This window comes from Moschus berezovskii, chromosome 14, assembly GCF_049115385.1.
Source record: "Moschus berezovskii isolate FMDL1 chromosome 14, NW_MosBer_1.0, whole genome shotgun sequence".
NCBI classification, from domain to species: domain Eukaryota; kingdom Metazoa; phylum Chordata; class Mammalia; order Artiodactyla; family Moschidae; genus Moschus; species Moschus berezovskii.
The window spans coordinates 20,907,903-20,930,588 of record NC_142473.1 but is presented as its reverse complement, the minus strand read 5'-3'; the positions used below and the strand labels follow the sequence as shown (position 1 = coordinate 20,930,588).

The 22,686-nt window shown below is 39.0% G+C and overlaps 1 protein-coding gene across 5 annotated transcripts in view; it reads right to left on the bottom strand.

Moving 5' to 3' along the window:
- Positions 1 to 22,686, bottom strand: part of ELMOD1 (ELMO domain containing 1) — a 104,374-nt gene that overhangs the window by 69,458 nt on the left and 12,230 nt on the right. For 3 of the 5 annotated variants that reach the window (XM_055422953.2, XM_055422948.2, XM_088842908.1), the window contains exon 2: positions 6,578 to 6,679. Coding sequence is in view for 2 of the 5 variants with exons in the window: in XM_055422948.2 (XP_055278923.1) it covers positions 6,578 to 6,594 (17 nt within the window). In the remaining 3 variants the exon portion in view is untranslated. Of the gene's footprint in view, positions 1 to 6,577; positions 6,680 to 14,477; positions 14,603 to 22,686 lie in introns of those variants that run through there. The other 2 variants (XM_055422951.2, XM_088842907.1) reach the window with 1 other exon arrangement.

The following is a 22,686-nucleotide window of genomic DNA, read 5'->3' as shown; positions in this document are numbered from 1 at the left end:
GTACCAGTCTACAATGAGAGAGGTATTCAGATGCACCATAAATCTACCATTTTTTCAGGACTTTGCTTCAATATCCACAAAATAAGCTCAGTTAAAGTCTCAAACTAGGCTAGTCAAATTCCAGAAGAACTACATGAACTTCAGCCCTTCAAAAGCAGTGGAAATTAGTTGGTGCTGAATGGAAATGCTATCCAATTAAATAGGAAAGTGTCTGAAGTCTGACTTCAACTCTAGCCTCAATACGACTATGAGCTGTGTGAATGTGCATAGTGGAAGGAATGGACTAGATATCTGGCTCTAAGATAAAGTCAGACATATGTTACAAGGGAAAAAGATTTTTTTTTTTTTTTTGGTCTGACATCTTTTTCTGTAAGGGCTTCCCTAGTGGCTCAAACAGTAAAGAATCCACCTGCAATGCAGGAGACCCAGGTTCGATCCTAGGGTTGGGAAGATCCCCTGGAGAAGGAAATGGCAACCAACTCTAGCATTCTTGCCTAGAGAATTTCATGGACAGAGGAGCCTGGTGGGCTACAGTTCACGGTGTCACAAAAGAGTTGGACACGATTGAGCGACTAACTTTCACTTTCAGGTTCATCTTTTTCTTTAAGGTCCATGTTATTTCTTGGTGAAAGTGTTACCATGCTTCTGCGCTGTTTTATGCCATGCTTCCAAAGGTGTCCAAGAACTGCCCCCAAATTTATCTTTGCACCTTATCTTGTACTCACCCTAAACAGGATTTACAGCCAATAAACCTTGACCACATGATGCTTGTGGCAGCTGGTCATACTTCCTTAGGCTTTGCTCATAGCACCTTCTTCATCTATTACATCCTCTATCTCTTTCCTTCAACACCAGCTCAGTGAAGCCTTCCCTGAATATTCCTGTCACAAAACAGCTGCAGCATGTCACCAATCACATTCATTCTTACATTTTAATTTTGTAAGTGTGGCTTTATCTTGCTATCAAGTGGTATGGTACTTTAGAGAAGAGGACACCTCATATTCACTTTTGTGTCACCCAGAACGGTCACAATACAGTAAGGGAGTAACATGATACAAAATATAAGAGAAAAAAAACTTTGAAGTCAGATAGGTGTACATTCAATATCTGTGTGCTTTGCATGAGTTTTTTTTTAACTTTGCTAAACTTTTTGCCTTCTGCTATAAAATGAAGTATTAATCCCTATTTTATTACAATTGTCATGAAGAGAAAATAAAAGTTAAAATGTGGCATGGTACTGGAATTTTTAGTAGTACTAAATGCTTGCTTACTAATTCAATCAGTGGATGAAGATATTAACCAAGTGTGAATGACTTCTAAAACCGCATTTACAGATATTTTTGTGAACTGGAAGCCTGTATCTACTAATCATAGTACTGAAATATTGTTTTTTCCTCTACTGTTTCATAGTACAAGTCTGCTCTATATCTCAGTTTCTTCCATGGAGGTTTGAGGTTGGCAGATGTTTTCATTTTTCTCTCTTCTGCCTAAGGAAGGAAAGTATGCAGTAAGGTCCATGCCAAGAAACTGAGATCTTGAGGCTGAAATAGTTGGAAGCAATTATTTATATGGGGTGACTTCTAACATCCTCTTTATTAGAAAAATTCAAAATTAATAATGTTCTAGTGATCTTAAAAGTATATAATCTCAATAACTAAATTCTAGTAAAGGAAAAGATCTTAATATAAGTGTTGCTGCTGCTGCTAAGTCGCTTCAGTCATGTCTGACTCTGTGCGACCCCATAGACGGCAGTCCACCAGGCTTCCCTGTCCCTGGGATTCTCCAGGCAAGAACACTGGAGTGGGGTGCCATTGCCTTCTCCAATATAAGTGTTGCTGCTGCTGCTGCTAAGTCACTTCAGTCATGTCCGACTCTGTGTGACCCCACAGACAGAAGCCCACCAGGCTCCCCCGTCCCTGGGATTCTCCAGGCAAGAACACTGGAGTGGGTTGCCATTTCCTTCTCCAATGTGTGAAAGTGAAAAGTGAAAGTGAAGTTGCTCAGTCGTGTCCGACCCTTAGCGACCCCATGGACTGCAGCCTACCAGGCTCCTCCATCCATGGGATTTTCTAGGCAATAGTACTGGAGTGGCTTGCCATTGCCTTCTCCGAATATAAGTGTTAGGTCCTCTCTATTATAAACATCAATTGAATTGAAATTAATGAAATATATTAAATAAATGAAACTCTAAGCTTCAGTTCTATTTCATACTCAAAAGTGTCCCCTCTTTCTAATCACACATAGACACACTTTCTTCTCAGTTTTATTCCCTGTGTTTTTTAAATGTAGATCATGGCTAAAGTAATATTGGGTGACTATGGGGTACTTATCCAATATCCCATATCTAATGTTAATTTAAAACACACCCTTCAGCTAGGTATATTAATCCTTAAGCATTTATTTCTAATATCTCATGTAATGTTTTTTCTATTCCCTTAAGCTTTGAGTAGTTATACCATTAACATGCGTGATGGTAGCAGGTAGTCAGAGAGGAGTGTGGGTTCCATGTACCTTAAATGTTGATTAAAACTCATTTTTTTCCCACACTTGGTTTCTTTAAGATTAACTTCATTTCTTCTGAGGCTGTACATGAGCTCAGAAATTGCTCATTCTAGAGTAATTTAGAAGTAGACAGATTAATCACTCTGTGGGCTTTTAAATGATGCCGATTCTTCTCAGTGAAAGTCAACTCCTTATTCTGCATAATATATTTGGTGAGCTCAGGAATTAACACATGATTTGTTCAAGCTATATTTATGTAACTTTCTCTTTAGTTCCAATGAAAAGATTGCCAAATTGTCCAGCATCTGTAGGAATGGACCACAGGGAACAGAAGGCAATCTAAATTACCTGATAGAGCCTGTGATGCAGGATTCTTGCTTCTTGCCCTCCTATTCCTCCAAATTCCACAAACAGTAACATATAATGAATACATACAAGTTATAACTTAATAAGAAGAATTAAAGACAAAAATTAAAGTCAAAAGCAATAATCACTTAAGAAGAAATGATGATTGAATTTCCTTTTGTTATTTCAAAACCAAGGATTAATAAGAAAATCCTCGTTTCTTTCTTGATATGTAGCTTATTATCCTAGCTTCAGTTTCAATGTTAAGTAATGTTTATAAAACAAACGTGCCAAGTTAAAAGAGAACAATCTGTATCAGAATACATAACTGATAGGGATATGCCAGTTTCATCACCCTTGGTGCTGCTCTGTGTGAAATTAGAGTGGCAGGTTTTTCACTGTACTGGTTTTAAATCACCAAATACAAATTAATATTAAAAATATAATCTTTATACATATCCAACTTAACAAAAACTAATAGAAATGAATGCTATTTCTCTTTAAATGGCTGCTTTTGAGGCCACTCAAGTTTTTCTAAAACAAAACATTGAAGAAGAAATTCAGTAGTACAAGGCTTGGTACACGCTTCACCACTATCATCTCCCCCTTTACAAAAGGAACTCCTAACTTCTAATCTTCAACCAATACTAAAGCTCTCTGTTAAAATGATTCCACAGCTAAAGCCTTCCTCAGTGATCAATGCAAAGAAATAGAGGAAAACAACAGAATAGGAAAAACAAGAGACCTCTTCAAGAAAATTAGAGATTCCAAGGGAACATTTCATGCAAAGATGGGCTCGATAAAGGACAGAAATGGTATGGACCTAACAGAAGCATAAAATATTAAGAAGAGGTGGCAGGAATACACAGAAGAACTGTACAAAAAAGATCTTAACGACCAAGATAGTCACGATAATGTGATCACTGACCTAGAGCCAGACATCTTGGAATGTGAAGTCAAGTGGGCCTTAGAAAGCATCACTACGAACAAAGCTAGTGGAGGTGATGGAATTCCAGTTGAGCTATTTCAAGTCTTGAAAGATGATGCTGTGAAAGTGCTGCACTCAATATGCCAGCAGATTTGGAAAACTCAGCAGTGGCCACAGGACTGGAAGAGGTCAGTCTTCATTCCAATCCCAAAGAAAGGCAATGCCAAAGAATGCTCAAACTACTGCACAATTGCACTCATCTCACACGCTAGTAAAGTCATGCTCAAAATTCTCCAAGCCAGGCTTCAGCAGTATGTAAACCGTGAACTCCCAGATGTTCAAGCAGGTTTTAGAAAAGGCAGAGGCACCAGAGATCAAATTGCCAACATCCGCTGGATCATGGAGAAAGCAAGAGAGTTTCAGAAAAACATCTATTTCTGCTTCATTGACTATGCCAAAGCCTTTGACTGTATGGATCACAATAAACTGTGGAACATTCTGAAAGAGATGGGAATCCCAGACCACCTGACCTGCCTCTTGAGAAACCTGTATGCAGGTCAGGAAGCAACAGTCAGAACTGGACATGGAACAACAGACTGGTTCCAAATAGGAAAAGGTGTACGTCAAGGTTGTATATTGTCACCTTGCTTATTTAACTTATATGCAGAGTACATCATGAGGAACACTGGGCTGGAAGAAGCACAAGCTGGAATCAAGATTGCTGGGAGAAATATCAATAACCTCAGATATGCAGATGACACTACCCTTATGGCAGAAAGTGAAGAGGAACTCAAAAGCCTCTTGATGAAAGTGAAAGAGGAGAATGAAAAGGTTGGCTTGAAGCTCAACATTCAGAAAACAAAGATCATGGCATCTGGTCCCATCACTTCATGGGAAATAGATGGAAAAACAGTAGAAACAGTGTCAGACTTTGTTTTTTTGGGCTCCAAAATCACTGCAGATGCTGATTGCAGCCATGAAATTAAAAGACGCTTGCTCCTTGGAAGGAAAGTTATGACCAACCTTGATAGTATATTAAAAAGCAGAGACATTACTTTGCCAACCAAGGTCCGTCTAGTCAAGGCAATGGTTTTTCCCGTGGTCATGTATGGATGTGAGAGTTGGACTGTGAAGAAAAAAAAGCTGATCGCCGAAGAATCGATGCTTTTGAACTGTGGTGTTGGAGAAGACTCTTGAGAGTCCCTTATACTGCAAGGAGATCCAACCAGTCCATTCTAAAGGAGATGAATCCTGGATGTTCATTGGAGGAACTGATGCTAAAGCTGAAGCTCCAATACTTTGGCCACCTCATGCGACGAGTTGACTCACTGGAAAAGACTCTGATGCTGGGAAAGGTTGGGGGCGGGAGGAGAAGGGGACGACCGAGAATGAGATGGCTGGATGGCATCACCGACTCTGTGGACATGAGTTTGAGTGAACTCCGGGAGTTGGTGATGGACAGGGAGGCCTGGCGTGCTGTGATTCATGGGGTCGCAGAGAGTCGGACACGACTGAGCGACTGAACTGAACTGAACTGAACAGCTAAAAAATACCACATTTACATTCAAGGGAGATTTATAGTTACTAATTTTCCATGACTGTGTAAACAGATAGGTTAATTACCATGGCAACCAAAAATGTATGAGTTGAATACTTTGATGGTAAATGTCCCAATGATTTTTCAAATACTATCTTTTTACATATCAAAAATAAACAGGTTGACGAATATTCTGTACAACAAAATAAATGCTAATGTATGTAAATAATTTAATTCCAATCTTCTGAGAGGTTTTCACAATTCTAAGATTGAAAAAACACCAGTAGCCACACCAAAACATAGTGAATTCCACACAAATGATTTAGGTGCTCCAGAAATAACAATGCAATGAAGACCAGTGGGAAAAAGAAAATCTTCAACTGCGTCTACTGAAAGAATTAAATCATTTCCTAAAAGAAATAAGCCAACTAATTATTTTCTTAGAGAAAATAGCCAGAACAAGGGATGAGAATATGAAATATAGGTAGGTCACCATCTTGCAGGAAAGAAATTCAATATTGTAGAAAGTGTGTTTTATTTTGTAACATTCAGGACCAAATTAACTTTATTTTATCATATTTTAATTTAATGTAAAATTTCTCTGAGCATTTTATTTAATGAATTGTGAATGACAGTCAATACTCTTAAAAATAATTATGACGATAGGTCCAACTAAATGGCTTTCAAAATAAAACAAGATCATTCTAAAATACACAAACATATATGGCACCTTATACAGAATAATATTCAGGGAACCAAAAATTAATGCAGATTTCAGAGGAATCACTGAGACAGGAAAAGCAAAAGCTTAGAATATATATTTTTCCCAAAAGATGAAGATTTGAAAGTACTTGTATGGATTGGCTGGGCAACCAAAATCTATATTTAAAATTACTTTTTTCAAAGAAAATGATTCTATACAAATTATACTGACTCCTTGACTAGTAATTCCTCAAACCTAAACCTTTGGGCTTTATAAACACGAAGCATTGAAGTATACCTGCCCCATGCTTTTGTGCCAATATTCTTTTATAATCTCTTGTAATCTCCTATTTGCAAGTGCTCTCTCTTAGCATCAGTATGCATGTAAAGTTAGCAGAAGGAACTCTATGGGCAAATTATTCTTAGCCAAAGTACAATGCTATTTCATGCAATGCAAAGAGACCTGCTTATAGGATCACAAATGATGAACAGAAATACTACACTAATTGTTAAGGAAGTCTCTCCATTTCACAGGGCTCATGCAGGAAACCATAAATACTCACCTCAGGAAGTGCTTCATTGTGACTATTTTGATTATCCAGATGTTATACAAACTGTTCTTAAGTAATTGTTTCCAAATTTGCCTTTGTCAAAGTAAATGTAAACTGTGGGAAGAAATTAGATATATTTACTGTTAATAGGGCTAGAAAAATCAAACCCCAAATTTCTGCTAATCTTAGTAAGCAGATAAGGTGCTATGTACCCAAAACTTTATCAGCCAAACTGACTACACAGCAATGTAATTCAATGGGTGGAGATTAAAGCTAAAGCCTTTCACTTTATAATCACACAATGTCTTTCAAGTCACTTGCCGGAGAAATTGTTAGCTTCATGAGCAATCTCTTCAATAGTAAACTTTTCATCTATTTTGGATACTGTTCCTATATCTTGAAGAACAGTATTTATATGAAAGATAAAAATGAAGAACCAATAAATTAACCATTGTGATTTTCAGATATCAGATGGTCTTAAATCTGGCAGTCTCAACCTTTCAGAAGTATAACTCAAAAAATAACTAGAAGCAACTGATGTTTTTTAAGCTAAAAAAAAAAAAAAAAAGCTGATAAAAAGCAAGTACTCCAAACAAATAAATAATATATCCCTTGGATGGCATCACCGACTCGATGGAGGTGAGTTTGAGTGAACTCCAGGAGTTGGTGATGGACAGGGAGGCCTGGCATGCTGTGATTCACGGGGTTGCAAAGAGTCGGACACGACTGAGCAACTAAACTGAACTGAACTGAACCCCATCTCTGAAGGGCACTCTAAATAATATGGCGAAATTATATATTCGTTTCATGCATGTCAGTTTACAACACACTTTCACAAAATCCACAAAATCAAGGCAATGGTTTTCTTCCAACAAGGAAGGAAACCAGCAGCTGCCTACAAAGCAGTAAATTGGGATGAGTATGAAGAAACAGAGACAAGAGAGAGTGGCTGAGAGCAACAGCAGAATGAAGTTACCTCAATGAGTGAGAGAAAAACACTAGTTGCAACAAAGAAAAGGCAAGAAACTAAATGTGTGGACAAGCGGCTTTCAGTACAGACACAATTACCAACTAGAACAGCCTAGGAATGTGGAACCTCAGCCTACACAAAAGCCGGTCACTTCTCAAGTTGAAGTATAGATGATTTACAATATTACGTAAGTTTCAGATGTACAACATAGTGATTCATAATTTTTAAAGGTTACATTCCATTTATACTTATTGTAAAATGTTCAATATATTCCCTGTTCTGTACAATATATCCTTATAGCTTATTTGTTATATACATAGTAGTTTATATTAATCTCTATTCAGTTCAGTTCAGTCGCTCAGTCATGTCCGACTCTCCACGACCCCATGAATCACGCCAGGCCTCCCTGTCCATCACCAACTCCCGGAGTTCACTCAAACTCACGTCCACAGAGTCGGTGATGCCATCCAGCCATCTCATTCTCTGTCATCCCCTTCTCCTCCCACCCCCAACCTTTCCAGTGAGTCAACTCGTCGTATGAGGTGGCCAAAGTATTGGAGTTTCAGCTTTAGCATTAGTCCTTCCAATGAACACCCAGGCCTGATCTCCTTTAGAATGGACTGGTTGGATCTCCTTGCAGTCCAAGGGACTCTCAAGAGTCTTCTCCAACACCACAGTTCAAAAGCATCAATTCTTCGGCGATCAGCTTTCTTCACAGTCCAACTCTCACATCCATACATGATCACGGGAAAAACCATAGCCTTGACTAGACGGACCTTTGTTGGCAAAGTAATGTCTCTGCTTTTTAATATACTATTAAGGTTGGTCATAACTTTCCTTCTAAGGAGTAAGCTTATTTTAATTTCATGGTTGCAATCAGCATCTGCAGTGATTTTTTAATCCCCTACTTTTCTCTTGCTCTTCCCTCATCGGTCTCCCCACAGGTAACCACTAGTTTGTTCTCTATATCTGAATATGTTTCTTTTTTGTTCTACTTGCTGCTGCTGCTGCTAAATCACTTTAGTCATGTCCGACTCTGTGTGACCCCACAGACAGAAGCCCACCAGGCTCCCCCGTCCCTGGGATTCTCCAGGCAAGAACACTGGAGTGGGTTGCCATTTCCTTCTCCAATGTGTGAAAGTGAAAAGTGAAAGTGAAGTCGCTCAGTCATGTCTGACTCATAGCGATCCCATGGACTGCAGCCTACCAGGCTCCTCCATCCATGGGATTTTCTAGGCAAGAGTACTGGAGTGGCTTGCCATTGCCTTCTCCGGTTCTACTTGCTAGTTGGCTTTATTTTTTATGTTCCATATGTGACAGATGATATGCAGTATGGTATTCACTTATTTCACTTAGCATAACACCCTCCAAGCTGCAAATAGCAAAATTCTGTTCATTTTTATGGCTGAGTAGTATTCCATTGTGTATATACACCACATCCTTTTTTACCCACTCATCTGTTGATGGACACTTTGGTTGCTTCCATATATTGGCAACAGTAAATAATGCTGCTATGATATTGAGTGCATATATCTTTACAAATTATTGCTTTCATATCTTTTGGGAACATACTCTGGAGTGGAATTGCCAGGTCATATGGTAGTAATATTTTTAGTTTTTAAAGAATGCTCCATATTGTTTTCCACAGTGGCTATACCAATTTACATTCCCATCAACAGTAGACAAGATTTACCTTTTGTCCACACTCATGCCAGCATTTACTGTTTGTAAACGTTTTGATAATGGCCATTCTGACCAGTTTGAGGTGATACCTCATTGTATTTTTCATTTGTATTTCATGAATAACTAGCAATGCTGAACATCTTTTCATGTGTTTTTGGCCATCTGTATGTCTTCTTTGGAGAAATATTTAGATCATCTGCCCATTTTTGATTGGGCTATTTGTGGTTTGTTTGTTTTTTTATATTGAGCTGTATGAGCTGTTTGTATATTTTGGAGATTAATCCCTTGTTGTTGCTTCATTTGCAAATATTTTCTCCCATTTGGTGGGCTATCTTCAATTCATTTATGGTTACCTTTGTTGTCCAAATGTTTTTGAATTTAACTAGGTCCCATTTGCTTAGTTTTTATTTTCATTATTCTACGTGGTGGATAAAAAAGATATTGCTGCAATTTATGTCAAGGAATGCTTTGCCTATGTTTTCCTCTATGAGTTTTATAGTATCTGGCCTTACACTTAGGATTTTAATCCATTTAGAGTTTATTTTTATATACGGTGTTAGAGAATGTTCTACTTTCATTCTTTTGCATGCAGTGGCCCAGTTTTCCCAGTGCCTTATTAAAGAGACAATATTATCTCCATCATATATTTTCATCTCTTTCAGTTCAGTTCAGTTCAGTCACTCAGTCATGTCTGACTCCCTGCGACCCCATGGATGACTGCAGCATGCCAGGTCTCCCTGTCCATCACAAACTCCTGGAGTTTACCCAAACTCATCTCCATTGAGTCGGTGATGCCATCCAACCATCTCATCTTCTTCGTCTCCTTCTCCTCCTGTGTTCAATGTCTCCTTAGTCATAGATTAATTGACCATAGGTGTGTGCATTTATTTCTGGGTTTTCCATCCTGCTCCACTGATCTTTATTTCCCTTTTTCTGACAGCACCATACTGTTTTGACAACTGTAGCTTTGTGGTATATATAGTCTGAAGTCAGAGTGCCTATTCCTCCAGCTCCATTTTTCTTTCTTAAGATTGCTTTGGCTATTTGTGGTCTTTTGTGTCTCGATACAAATTTTAAGATTTTTTTTTTCTAGTTCTGTGAAAAATACCATTGCTAATTTGATGGGGATTGCACTGAATGCATATATTGTCTTGGGTAGTATAGTCATTTTTACAATATTGACTCTTCCAATTCAAGAACATGGTATATCTTTTCATCTGTTTGTGACACCTTTGATTTCTTTCATCACCATCTTATAGTTTTCAGAACACAAATACAAAAGCTATAATACATCTTACAGCTTTTGTATCTTCAGGTACATTTATTCCTAAGTATTTTATTCTTTCTGATATGACAGTAGGCAGGATGCTTCCTTAATTGTTCTTTCTGATCTTTTGTTGTTAGTGTACAGAAATGCAACAAATTTCTGTGTATTAATTTTGCATCCTGCAAATTTGTTGATGAGCTCTAGGAATTTTCTGGTAACACCTTTAGGATTTTCTCTGTATAGCATTATGTCATATGCAAAGAGTGACACTTTTTGCTTCTTCTTTTCCAGTTTGGACTCCTTTTTCCTTTTCTTCTCTGATTGCCATGACTCAGAATTCCAAAACTATGTTGAATAGAAGTGGTGAGAGTGGACATCCTTGTCGTGTTTTTGATCTTAGAGGAAGTATCTTTCAGCTTTTCACTGTTGAGGATAATGTTAGCTGTGGGTTTGTCATATATGACATTATTATGATGAGGTATGTTCCCTCTATGTCCACTTTCTATGCAGTTTTTATTATAAATGGGTATTGAATTTATATTGTTCATTTATGCTTGTTCTTTAAAGCTTCTAGCTCTTTATTAAATATTTCCTGTATCCTTTCAGTCTGTGTCTCCACTCTTTTTCCAAGATCTAGGATGGTCTTTACTATCATCACTCTGAATTCTTTTTCAGGTAGTTTGCATATCTCCACTTCACTTAGTTGTTCTTTAGGGTTTTATTTTGTTCCTTCATCTGGAACATATTTCTCTGCCATTTCTTATTGTCTACCTTTCTGTGTTTGTGGTCTCTATGCCTCAGATTGCAGGACTGTAGTTTCTTTTTATTTTGTGGTGTCTGCCCCCTGGTGAGTGTTGCTGGTCTAGAAGGTTGTGCGGGCTTCCTGGTGGGAGGACTGGCCTGTCCTCTAGTGGGTGGAGCTGGTTCTTGTCCCTCTGGTGGACAGGGCCACATCAAGGGGTGCATTTAGAGGTGGCAGTAGGCTCCGGATGACTTTAGGTACTTTTAACCATCCTGTTGGTTGTTTGGTTTGAGGTGTCCCAGCATTGGAGCCTGCACGTTGTTGCGTGGAGCCAGTCATGTTGCCAAAATGGTGTCCTTCAGGAGAGCTCACACCAATGAATATTCTCTGGGGCCCCAACCAGTGTCCTTACCACCAGAGTAAGCCACAGACATTTCCTACCTCCCAGGACACCCTCCAAGACCTGCAGGTAGGCCTGGCCCAGGCTCCTGTGGAATCACTGCTTTGCTCTGGGTCCCAGTGCACATGAAACCTTGTGTGCATACTCCAAGAATAGAGTCTCTGTTTCCCCCAGTCCTGTGTAGCTTCTGCATGCAAGTCCCACTGGCCTTCAATGCCAGATGTTTTGGCAGCTCCTCCTCCCAATGCCAGACCATGACACTGGGATTCAGAACTCTCACTCCTGTGGGAGAACCTCTGAAATGCAATTATTTTCCAGTTTGTGGGTCATTCACCTGGCAGGTATGGGATCTGATTATATCATAAAAGTGCTCCTCCTACCATCTTATTGTGGCTTCTTTGTCTTTTGGTGTAGAATATCTTTTGGGGTAGGTATGAGTCTTTTTTGTTGATGGTTATTCAGCAGTTAGCTATGATTTTGGTTTCTTCATGAGAGGAGGTAAACTCGAGTTCTTCTACTCTGCCGTCTTGTCTCTTGCCCCTCTCAATAGTACGATTTATATTCTTCAATTGGTTAATATGGTATATCACATTGATTGATTTATGGCTACTTGCATCCCTGAGATAAATCCCACTTGAGTATGATAAATGATCCTTTTAGTGTATTGTTGGATTCGATTTGCTAATATTTTCTTGAGGTTTTTGCAACTATGTTCATCAGTGATACTGGCTTTAATTTTCCTTTTGTGTGATATCTTTGTCTGGTTTTGGTATCATGGTGAGTTAATAGAATGAATTCAGAAGAATTTCTTCCTCTGCAATTTTCTGGAGTAGTTTAAGAAGGATAGGTATTAAGTCTTTTCTAAATGTCTGGTAGAACTCACTTTTGAAGCCATCTGGTGGCTAGACTTTTGTTTGTTGGGAGTTTTGCCAGTATTTTAATACATAGCAATTTCTGTAAATATTTTATGCATGAAAAAAATTTTTATGTGTCAACTTAAGATTGTGGTTGCTTCTGAGAAGAGGGAGGGTTTTAGGATTGGGGAGTGAGATAATGGCCTCCAATTTTTTAAATATTTTATTTATTAAAAAGCAAAATAAATGGTAAATGTGTTCATTCTGAGTGGTGGGACTGCATACTATTCTTTGTACTTTTGTGTCTTTTAAGTATAAAGCTTAAGATAATTTATGAATGTGGCTTCATGAAGCAGTTTTTCAATGTAGACAGAACAGTCTTCTATTGGAAGATGCCATGTAGGACTTTCAGAAATGAAGAGGAGAAGTTATTGCCTGACTTCAGAGTTTCAAAAGACAGGCTGACTCTCTTGTTAAGAGCCAATGCAGCTGGTGACCTTAAGTTAAAGTTAATGCTCAATAATGCTCATTTATCATTCAGAAAATCCTAGGGCCCTTAAGAATTAGGCTAGATCTACTCTTCCTGTGCTCTATAAGTGGGACAACAAAGCCTGGATGATAGCACATCTCCTTACAACATGGTTTACTGACTCTTTTAAGCCCATTGTTGGGAACTTTTGCTAGAAAAAAGGATTCCTTTAATATATTACTACTCAATACACCTGGTCACCCACAAGCACTGATGGAGCTATACAATGAGCTCTATACTGTTCCCATGCTTGCTAACACAACATCCATCCTGTAGGCCATGGGTCAAGGAGTCATTCCAACTTTTAAGTCTTACTATCTAAGAAATAATGTTAGTAACACTATAGCCACCATAGACGGTGATTCCTCTAATGGATCTGGGCAAAGTCAATTGAAAACTTTTTGGAAAGGATCCACCATTCCAGATGTTACTAAGAACATTCATGATGAACAGGATTTTGGAAGAATTTGGTTCCAACTTTCATGGATGACTTTGAGGGGCTGAAGACTTCAGTGGAAGAAGCAGCTGCAAATATGGTGGGAACAGTAAGAGAACAAGAATTAGAAGCAGAGTCAGAGGCTATGACTGAAATTGCTGCAATCTCATAAAACTTGAGCAGATGAGAAGTTGCAAAGAAAGTGGTTTCTTGGGAAGGAGTCAACTCTTGGTGAAGAAGATGTGAAGATTATTGAAATGACAACAATGGATTTAGATTATTACATTAACTTAGTTGATAAAGCAGAAGCAGGGTTTGAGAGACTGACTTCAATTTTGAAAGAAGTTCTTCTGTGGGTAAAATGCCATCAAACACTACAGAGAAATTGTTCATGAGAGACCAAAACTTTGCTGTTGTCTTAAGATTCACCAAACTTTGCTGTTGTCTTAAGAAATTGATACAGTCATTCCAATCTTTATTAACCACCACCGTGATCAGTTGCCAGCCATCAACATCAAGGTAAGACAGTCCACCAGAGAAAAGATTATGACTTACAGAAGGCTCAGATGATGGCCAGCATTTTTAGCAATAAATACGTTATATTAATAATTAAGGCATGTACATTTTTTAGACATAACACCATTGCACACTTAATAGACTACAATATAGTTTAAACATAATGTGTATATGCACTGGCAAACCAAAAATTTCTTACGATTCACTTAATTGCATTGGTTTAGAAACAGGCCTGCAAAATCTCTGAGGTATGCCTGTAGTGACTTCCTGAGTACAATATGGAAAGTGGAGAAGTACCTTTACAGTTGAGAAAGCTGACGAATATTGACTTGGGTGGATGATAACAATTAATATTACAGTGATAATTCATGTTGAAAGTATATACCCTTGATATAGTGTAATGAAATGGCACTTTAAGAAATGCAGCCCAAAACCGCAAACTTGCTGAACCCACAGGGAGATGATCATCTCTTCTCTCAGGTGCTGGTCTGCCCAGTCCACATTGACGTACTAACCTTGCCTGGCCACTTCCAAGGAATCCTAAGAGTTTTGGTCCACCTTCTAGATGTCCAGGTTCAGACAAAAGTATACATGACGTAGGACTTTCTCCATGGACTTGTGATTTGTGGTCAATACCCTGTGGAGTTAGGATGCAGAAGTTGTGGGGGGTGAACAGCTGAGATCTGTGAGCTATGTACAAAGCTTTGGCTAGTTACTTAGAATATGTGTTTGGAATAGGGTTGGGATTAGGAAGGCCTTGATGTGTCTGAATGTGGGACTCAGTGTTTGGGATGCTGGGTGAATAGGAAACTACAAAGATATAAAATCGAGGCAGTGTGATTGTCAGAAAGTATGTCATAGTATTGAAGATGAGGTTTATGAATATATGAAAGTTGTTAACCAGTGATGTTTATCTTTGACAAAACTGATAAAACTGCACTTTCTTGGAGCATCAGTGTATTTCAGATTTGGAGGGGTAAAAATTAAATCCTTTAAAAAAAGAAAAATAACAGCAACGTACCTCGGGTTTTCCTCCTTTAAACCCACATTAATCATGATAAAAACATCAGACAAATACTTAATGAGGGATATACCAGGAAATAACCAGTATTCCTCAAAACTCTCAAGATCAAAAACAATGAAAGTCTGAGGAGCCTATCTCCAGTCAAGAGATGCCTATGGAGTTATGATTTTTAAATACAATGTGAACCAATACAATATTATAAAGTAGTTAGCCTCCAATTAAAATTAAAATAAATAAATACAATGTGGTATCAAAGATCAGATCCTAGGACAGAAAAAGGACATTAAGTTAAAACTAGGGAAATCTGGATAAGCATAGATTTTAGTTAACAGGGATCAGTATCTGTCCATTAGTTGTGACAAATGTAGCATATTAATATAAGATTTTTAAAAATTAGAGTAATTGCTTCACAATGTTGTTTTAGTTTGTTTTATACAACAAAGTGAATCAGCTATGTGTATACACATATCCCTCCCTCTTAAATCTTCCTCCTACCCCCGCATCACACCCCTCTAGGTCATCACAGAGGACCAAAGTGAGCTCCCTGTGCTATACAGCAGCTTCCCCCAGCTATCTGTTTACACGTGCCAGTGTATGCATGTTAGTCCTGCTCCTCCCAATTTGTTCCACTCTCCCCTGTTTCCACATGTCCATTCTCTACATCTGCGTCTCTATTCCTCCCTTGCAAACATGTTCATCTGCACCATTTTTTCTAGATTTCACACATATATGTTAATATATGATATTATATGATATTTGTTTTTCTTTTTCTGACTTACTTTACTCTGTACGACAGACTCTAGGTCCATTCACCTCACTACAAATGGCCCAGTTTTATTCCTTTTTGTGACTGAGTAATGGCTCAGTGGGTAAAGAATCTGCCTGCCAGTGAAGGAGACGCAAGAGATGTGGGTTAGATCCCTGGGTCAGGAAGATCCTCTGGAGAAGGAAATGGCAACCGGCTCCAGTATTCTTGCCTGGAAAATTCCATGGGCAAAGGAGCGTGGCAGGCTACAGTTCATGGGGTCACAAAGAGTTGAATACAACTGAGCACACATGCATACACACACACACACACACACACACACACTTAACAATAGAGGAAACTGGGCACTAGTATAAGGAAACTCTATAGTATCTTTGTAATGCTTCTGTGAATCTACAGCTATTTTTAAAAATTATTACAATATGTTAGTGCCTACTATGCTCTAAACACAGAGTTGGGCACTAAGGATACAGGGTGAACAGGAGGTTATGAACCCCATCTTCCAGACCCAAGAGTCTTAAGGAAGAGAAAATGGAAGATGGTATATCAATACAAAAACAAATAGGTACTTAACCACAATACTACAAGTGAAAATGGGTGCTGTGACAGTGAATGTAAGAGATGCTTACCTTAGACATAGGGATCGGGGGTTCCGCCAAATAACACATGCAAAATCCTAGAAGCAAGAATATATTATACACGATGTATGGAGGGGAAAACATTCAATATGACCTAGTGTAGTGCTCAACGAGAAGAACAGGTAAAAACTGAGATGGCAAAATATGGATGGTCAAGAAAGGATCAGGTCATTGAAGGCTTTATGTGATATTAAACACCTTTGAAACTTATCCCACAGTAAAGAACTAATGAAAGTTATAGACTGGGATGTGACATGATCAGAGTTGTCGTCTTAAAAATGTAATCTCACTGTAGTATGGAGAATAAATTAGATTGTGGTGAAATGTAAGTAGGTGCATCATTTTTAAGGTTGTTACAGTCATCCAGGCAAACATAACAATGGCAGGACAAGGCAAAAGACAGAGACAAATTGTGATGGATCTGAGCGATATTTAGAAGGTAAAATCAATAGGACTTTTGTTAATTGACTGATTGAGGCTGGTTAGTGAAGGAAAAGGAGGAGTCAAACATTATGCCCATGTTTATGGCTAGCAACTAGGTAGACAGTGGAATTTTCCAGTAAGACATGGAATTTTTGAAATGCAGATTTGGAGGTCTGGATGTATCTGGGGATCTTAGGTTCATTTTGAATTTTCAGGCTCAAGAGGGATTGTAGATATACATGTTTCTGAAGGTCAGGAGAGAAATTTTATTTGTATACAAACATTTGGGTTTCCTCAGCATATAAATGGTAATTAAAACTACAACCCAGAGGAAATGATAAATAAATAGCATATGCAACATTTGTTGTTCCTAACAATACTTTTTGTCATCAGGATAACATTAAATTAGGATTGTCATAGTACTAAGGCAATAAAAAATGGAGTACATTTCAGAAACATTTTTATAAAAATTTTTAAAAATTATACTTAATGGTTTAATTTCAGATAGCTAGAAAACTGGTTTACCTAAAAAAAAAAACATTCATAATGATGCAGGATAAGTGAAGTATCACAATACTTCAGCTTCATGACCTAGTGGTTCCTGAGTCTTTCCATGAAAACAAAACAAAAACTTCTTGAATATTTGTGTGTGAGTACTGTTCTGGGTAACATGTGCATGCGTGCTAAATTGTGTTGCTTCAGTTGTATCCTACTCTTTGCAACCCAATGGACTGTAATCCACCAGGTTCCTCTGTCCAATGACCTTCCCAGGCAAGAATACTGGAGTGGGTTGCCATGCCCTCCTCCAAGGATCGAACCCAAATCTCCTGCAGCTGCTGAACTGCAGGTGGATTCTTTACCACTGAGCCACAGGGGAAGCCCTTTCTGGGTAAGGCAACGTAGTTTAATACTACAAAAAATCCTCACTATTTAAGGGAAATTTGTCAAATATGGCAGAGAATATGGTGGTTAAGAGCACAAGTTTTGGAGACAGAATTCATGTCTGAGTTTCACCAATAGTCAAATGGCTTTAGACAAGTTGCTTAACCACTCTGGGGTTCAGTTAGATGGGGAGAGAAATCACAACTACCTTTAGAAGGATTTCTCTGAGAAGCAAATCAACCAAAGCACAGCATAGTTAAATGTAACATGCAATCAATGAGTTGCTACTCATTTCTAGTATTATTATTAATGTTTTGTCATTCTTATTATATCCTCCCCTACAGTAAAAGCTCATTTTGTCAAGAATCACATAGGAGACTGTTTAGATAAATTCTGGCAGGTTGTGACCTGAACTGGCACACCAAAGATGGTGATAAAGATAAGCAAACAGAAGTAAAAAATAATTCAAAGGTAGAATCAAACTGACTTGCTGGTTGTGTAGGACAAGTGGCAGGAAGGAAGATAGTAATTATTCCTAACTATTTGTTCTCCAAACAGGAAACAAAAATAGCAATTAGTTCTAATTATCTGCCCCTAAAGAAGAAACTCGGAGAAGACAATGGCAAGCCACTCCAGTACTATTGCCTAGAAAATCCCATGGATGGAGGAGCCTGGTAGGCTGTAGTCCATGGGGTCGCTAAGGGTCGGACACGACTGAGCGACTTCACTTTCACTTTCACACATTGGAGAAGGAAATGGCAACCCACTACAGTGTTCTTGCCTGGAGAATCCCAGGGACGGGGGAGCCTGGTGGGCTTACATCTATGGGGTCACGCAGAGTCGGACACGACTGAAGTGACTTAGCAGTAGCAGCAGCAGCAGCAGTAGCAGCAGCAAAGAAGAAACTGAACTGAACTGAAAGAAGAAACAAGAAAAATGGCTTTGGATGGTAGAAGAAAGCATTTTGCAAACGGTATTTAAGTCCCTGCTCACTGGGTGCTCATTAAATAACTTCTCTAATGGGAAAAGGAGTATGTCAAGGTTGTATATTGTCACCCTGCTTATTTAACTTATATGCAGAGTACATCATGAGGAACGCTGGGCTGGAAGAAGCACAAGCTGGAATCAAGATTGCCGGGAGAAATATCAGTAACCTCAGATACGTAGATGACACCACCTTTATGGCAGAAAGTGAAGAGGAACTCAAAAGCCTCTTGATGAAAGTGAAAGAGGAGAGTGAAAAGGGTGGCTTGAAGCTCAACAGTCAGAAAACGAAGATCATGGCATCTGGTCCCATCGCTTCATGGGAAATAGATGGGGAAGCAGTGGAAACAGTGTCAGACTTTATTTTTGGGGGCTCCAAAATCACTGCAGATGCTGATCGCAGTCATTAAATTAAAAGACGCTTGCTCCTTGGAAGGAAAGTTATGACCAACCTAGATAGCATATTAAAAAGCAGACATATTACTTTGCCAACCATCTAGTCAAGGCTATGGTTTTTCCCATGGTCATGTATGGATGTGAGAGTTGGACTGTGAAGAAAGCTGATCGCCGAAGAATTGATGCTTTTGAACTGTGGTGTTGGAGAAGACTCTTGAGAGTCTCTTGGACTTCAAGGAGATCCAATCAGTCCATTCTAAAGGAGATCAGTCCTGGGTGTTCATTGGAAGGACTGATGCTAAAGCTGAAACTCCAATACTTTGGCCACCTCATGCAACCAGTTGACTCACTGGAAAAGACTCTGATGCTGGGAGGGATTGGGGGTAGGAGGAGATGGGGACGACAGAGAATGAGATGGCTGGATGGTATCACCGACTCGATGGACATGAGTTTGAGTGAACTCCGGGAGTTGGTTACTGACAGGGAGGCTTGGTGTGCTGTGATTCATGGGGTCGCAAAGAGTCGGACATGACTGATCGACTGAACTGAACTGAAATGAAATGTTTTCTATAGAAAGAAAAGGAAATTACTTTACTTTTTAAATCTAGCTTTGTTTTAAAGGAGGCACACCTGTTAATATACTAATTAATGTTAACTAGAAAATCTATATAAAAGACAGGAATAAATCATAATTGGTATGCAATGTACGATACTCTGAGACACTACTGGTGAGAAATGTCCTTTTAATTGTGTTTTCATAAGTGGTCCTGAGTTAATCTACTCCTTCATAGCCAAAACAGCATTTCTGAAGTGGCTGGGCATGGCCTAAGCTCAGGGAAAATTTGAATTTACTTTTTGTTTGCACAGCACTCTAACAAAATAGTAGCCTTGATAGACTTCTCAAGTATTTTATATACCAGCCTGCTGACTTTAACTTGATGAAACTTCAGTTCAGTTCAGTCACTCAGTCGTGTCCGACTCTTTGCAACCCCATGAACCGCAGCACGCCAGGCCTCCCTGTCCATTGCCAACTCCCGGAGTCCACCCAAACCCATGTCCATTGAGTCACTGATGCCATCAAACCATCTCATCCTCTGTCATCCCCTTCTGCTCCTGCCCTAAATCTTTCCCAGCATCAGGGTCTTTTCAAATGAGTTAGCTCTTCGCATGAGGTGGCCAAAGTATTGGAGTTTCAGCCTCAGCATCAGTCCTTCCAATGGACACCCAGGACTGATCTCCTTTAGGATGGACTGGTTGAATCTCCTTGAAGTCCAAGGGATTCTCAAGAGTCTTCTCCAACACCACAGTTCAAAAGCATCAATTCTTCGGTGCTCAGCTTTCTTTATAGTCCGACTCTCACATCCATACATGGATGTGAGACTAGATGGACCTTTGTTGGCAAAGTAATGTCTCTGCTTTTTAACATGCTGTCTAGGTTGGTCATAACTTTCCTTCCAAGGAGTAAGCATCTTTTAATTTCATGGCTGCAATCACCATGATTGCAGTATGATGAAACATAAAACATATTTTCTGACTCAAATATTTTTATTCAGGTTAAACCAGGTTATTATTTAGTCACTAAGTCATGGCTGACTCTTTGAGACCCCATGGACTGTAGCCCACCAGGCTCCTCTGTCCATGGGATTCTCTAGGCAAGAATACTGAAGTAGATTGCCATTTCCTTCTCCAGGTAAATCAAGTTAATTAAGTCTATAATATGTTATGGGGTGATTACATATGACTAACTCCCATCCTTCTTAGCCTCAAAAACAGCCTCCCAACTCTATACTGCATAGTCTCTCTGAGCTCTGGTTCCCTTCCCCTCTCATAGTCATCACAGTCATTCCATTCACATTCTCACCTATACACAGGGTTCAAGACTACTTCCTTATACTACAAAGATCACTCTGACCATAAACATCTCAGGAATGATAAACATTTATCTATACATAGACTGAGTGAGTATATATATGTTTGGTTGAAGGCAGAGCATGGTCTAATCCAAGCTCTATTTTCTTATCTTCATTTGATATGATTTCATGTGACACTACTTCTTAAAAGGTCTGCTTTTGGCTTCCATGTTTCCCTGATTTTCTGTCTATCTCACACTCTTCCTCTGCCTGCCCTTTAAGTACAGGTGTTCCCCAATGTTCCTATTCTTCTGCTATACCTTTCCTAAGTGACCTTGTGTGGCCTCAAACAAATTCAATAAATGATTTATCCAAGGACAGACAGCCAATTGGTAGGAAGAAACCTCAGTTCTTAATTCTAGTCAATAAACATCATTGTACACTTATTACGTTCACTAGAGACTCAAAATAAGTAAAACAGTCTTTGCCCACAAGCAATGTGAAATCTAGCATATTTCACCTAAGGGGTTTACTGCCCTTTCTGAAGTCAATATAGAAGCTCTGAGCTTTTTCACACTCCTCTTTCACTTTTGTCAAGAGACTCTAGTTCCTCTTTGCTTTCTGCCACTAGGGTGGTGTCAACTGCATGTCCAAAGTTATTGATACTTCTCCCAGCAATCTTGACTCCAGCTTGAGCTTCACCCAGCCTGGCATTTCGCATGATGTACTTTTCACAGAAGTTAAATAAGCAGAGTGACAATATACAGCCCTGACGTACTCCTTTGCCAATCTGGAACCAGTCTGTTGTCCCATGTCCAGTTCTAACTGTTGCTTCTTGACCTACAAACAGATTTCTCAGGAGGCAGGTAAGGTCATCTGGTAGTCCCATCTCTTGAAGAATTTTCCAGTTTGTTGTGATCCACACAGTCAAAGGCTTTGGCATAATCAATAAAGCAGAAGTAGATTTTTTCTGGAATTCTCTTGCTTTCTCTATCACCCAACAGATGCTGGCAATTTGATCTCTGGTTCCTCTGCATTTTCTAAATCCAGCTTGAACATCTGGAAATTCACGGTACATGTTCTGTGGAAGTTCATGGTTCACATACTGTTGAAGCCTGGCTTGGAGAATTTTAAGCATTACTTTGCTAGTGTGTGAGATGTGTGCAATCGTGTGGTAGTTTGAACATTCTTTGGCATTGCCTTTCTTTGGGATTGGAATGAAGACTGATCTTTTCCAGTCCTGTGGTCACTGCTGAGTTTTCCAAATTTGCTGGCATATTGAGTGCAGCACTTTCACAGCATCATCTTTTAGGATTTGAAATAGCTCAGCTGGAATTCCATCACCTTTGTTAGTTTTATTTGTAGTGATGCTTCCTAAGGCCCACTTGACTTCGCATTCCAGGACGTCTGACTCCAGGTGAATGATCACACCATTGTGGTTATCTGCATCATTAAGATCTTTTTTGTATAGTTCTTCTGTGTATTTTTGCCATCTAAACATGTTTATAGACTTCTGTATAAACACGACAAATAAAACACATGTAATCCAACACATAATCCAACTATGACCAACCTAGACAGCATATTAAAAAGCAGAGACATTACTTTGCCAACAAAGGTCCATCTAGTCAAAGCTATGGTTTTTCCAGTAGTCATGTATCAATGTAACAGTTGGACTATAAAGCAAGTTGAGCACTGAAGAATTGATGTTTTTGAACTGTGGTGCTGGAGAAGACTCTTGAGAGTCCCTTGGACTGCAAG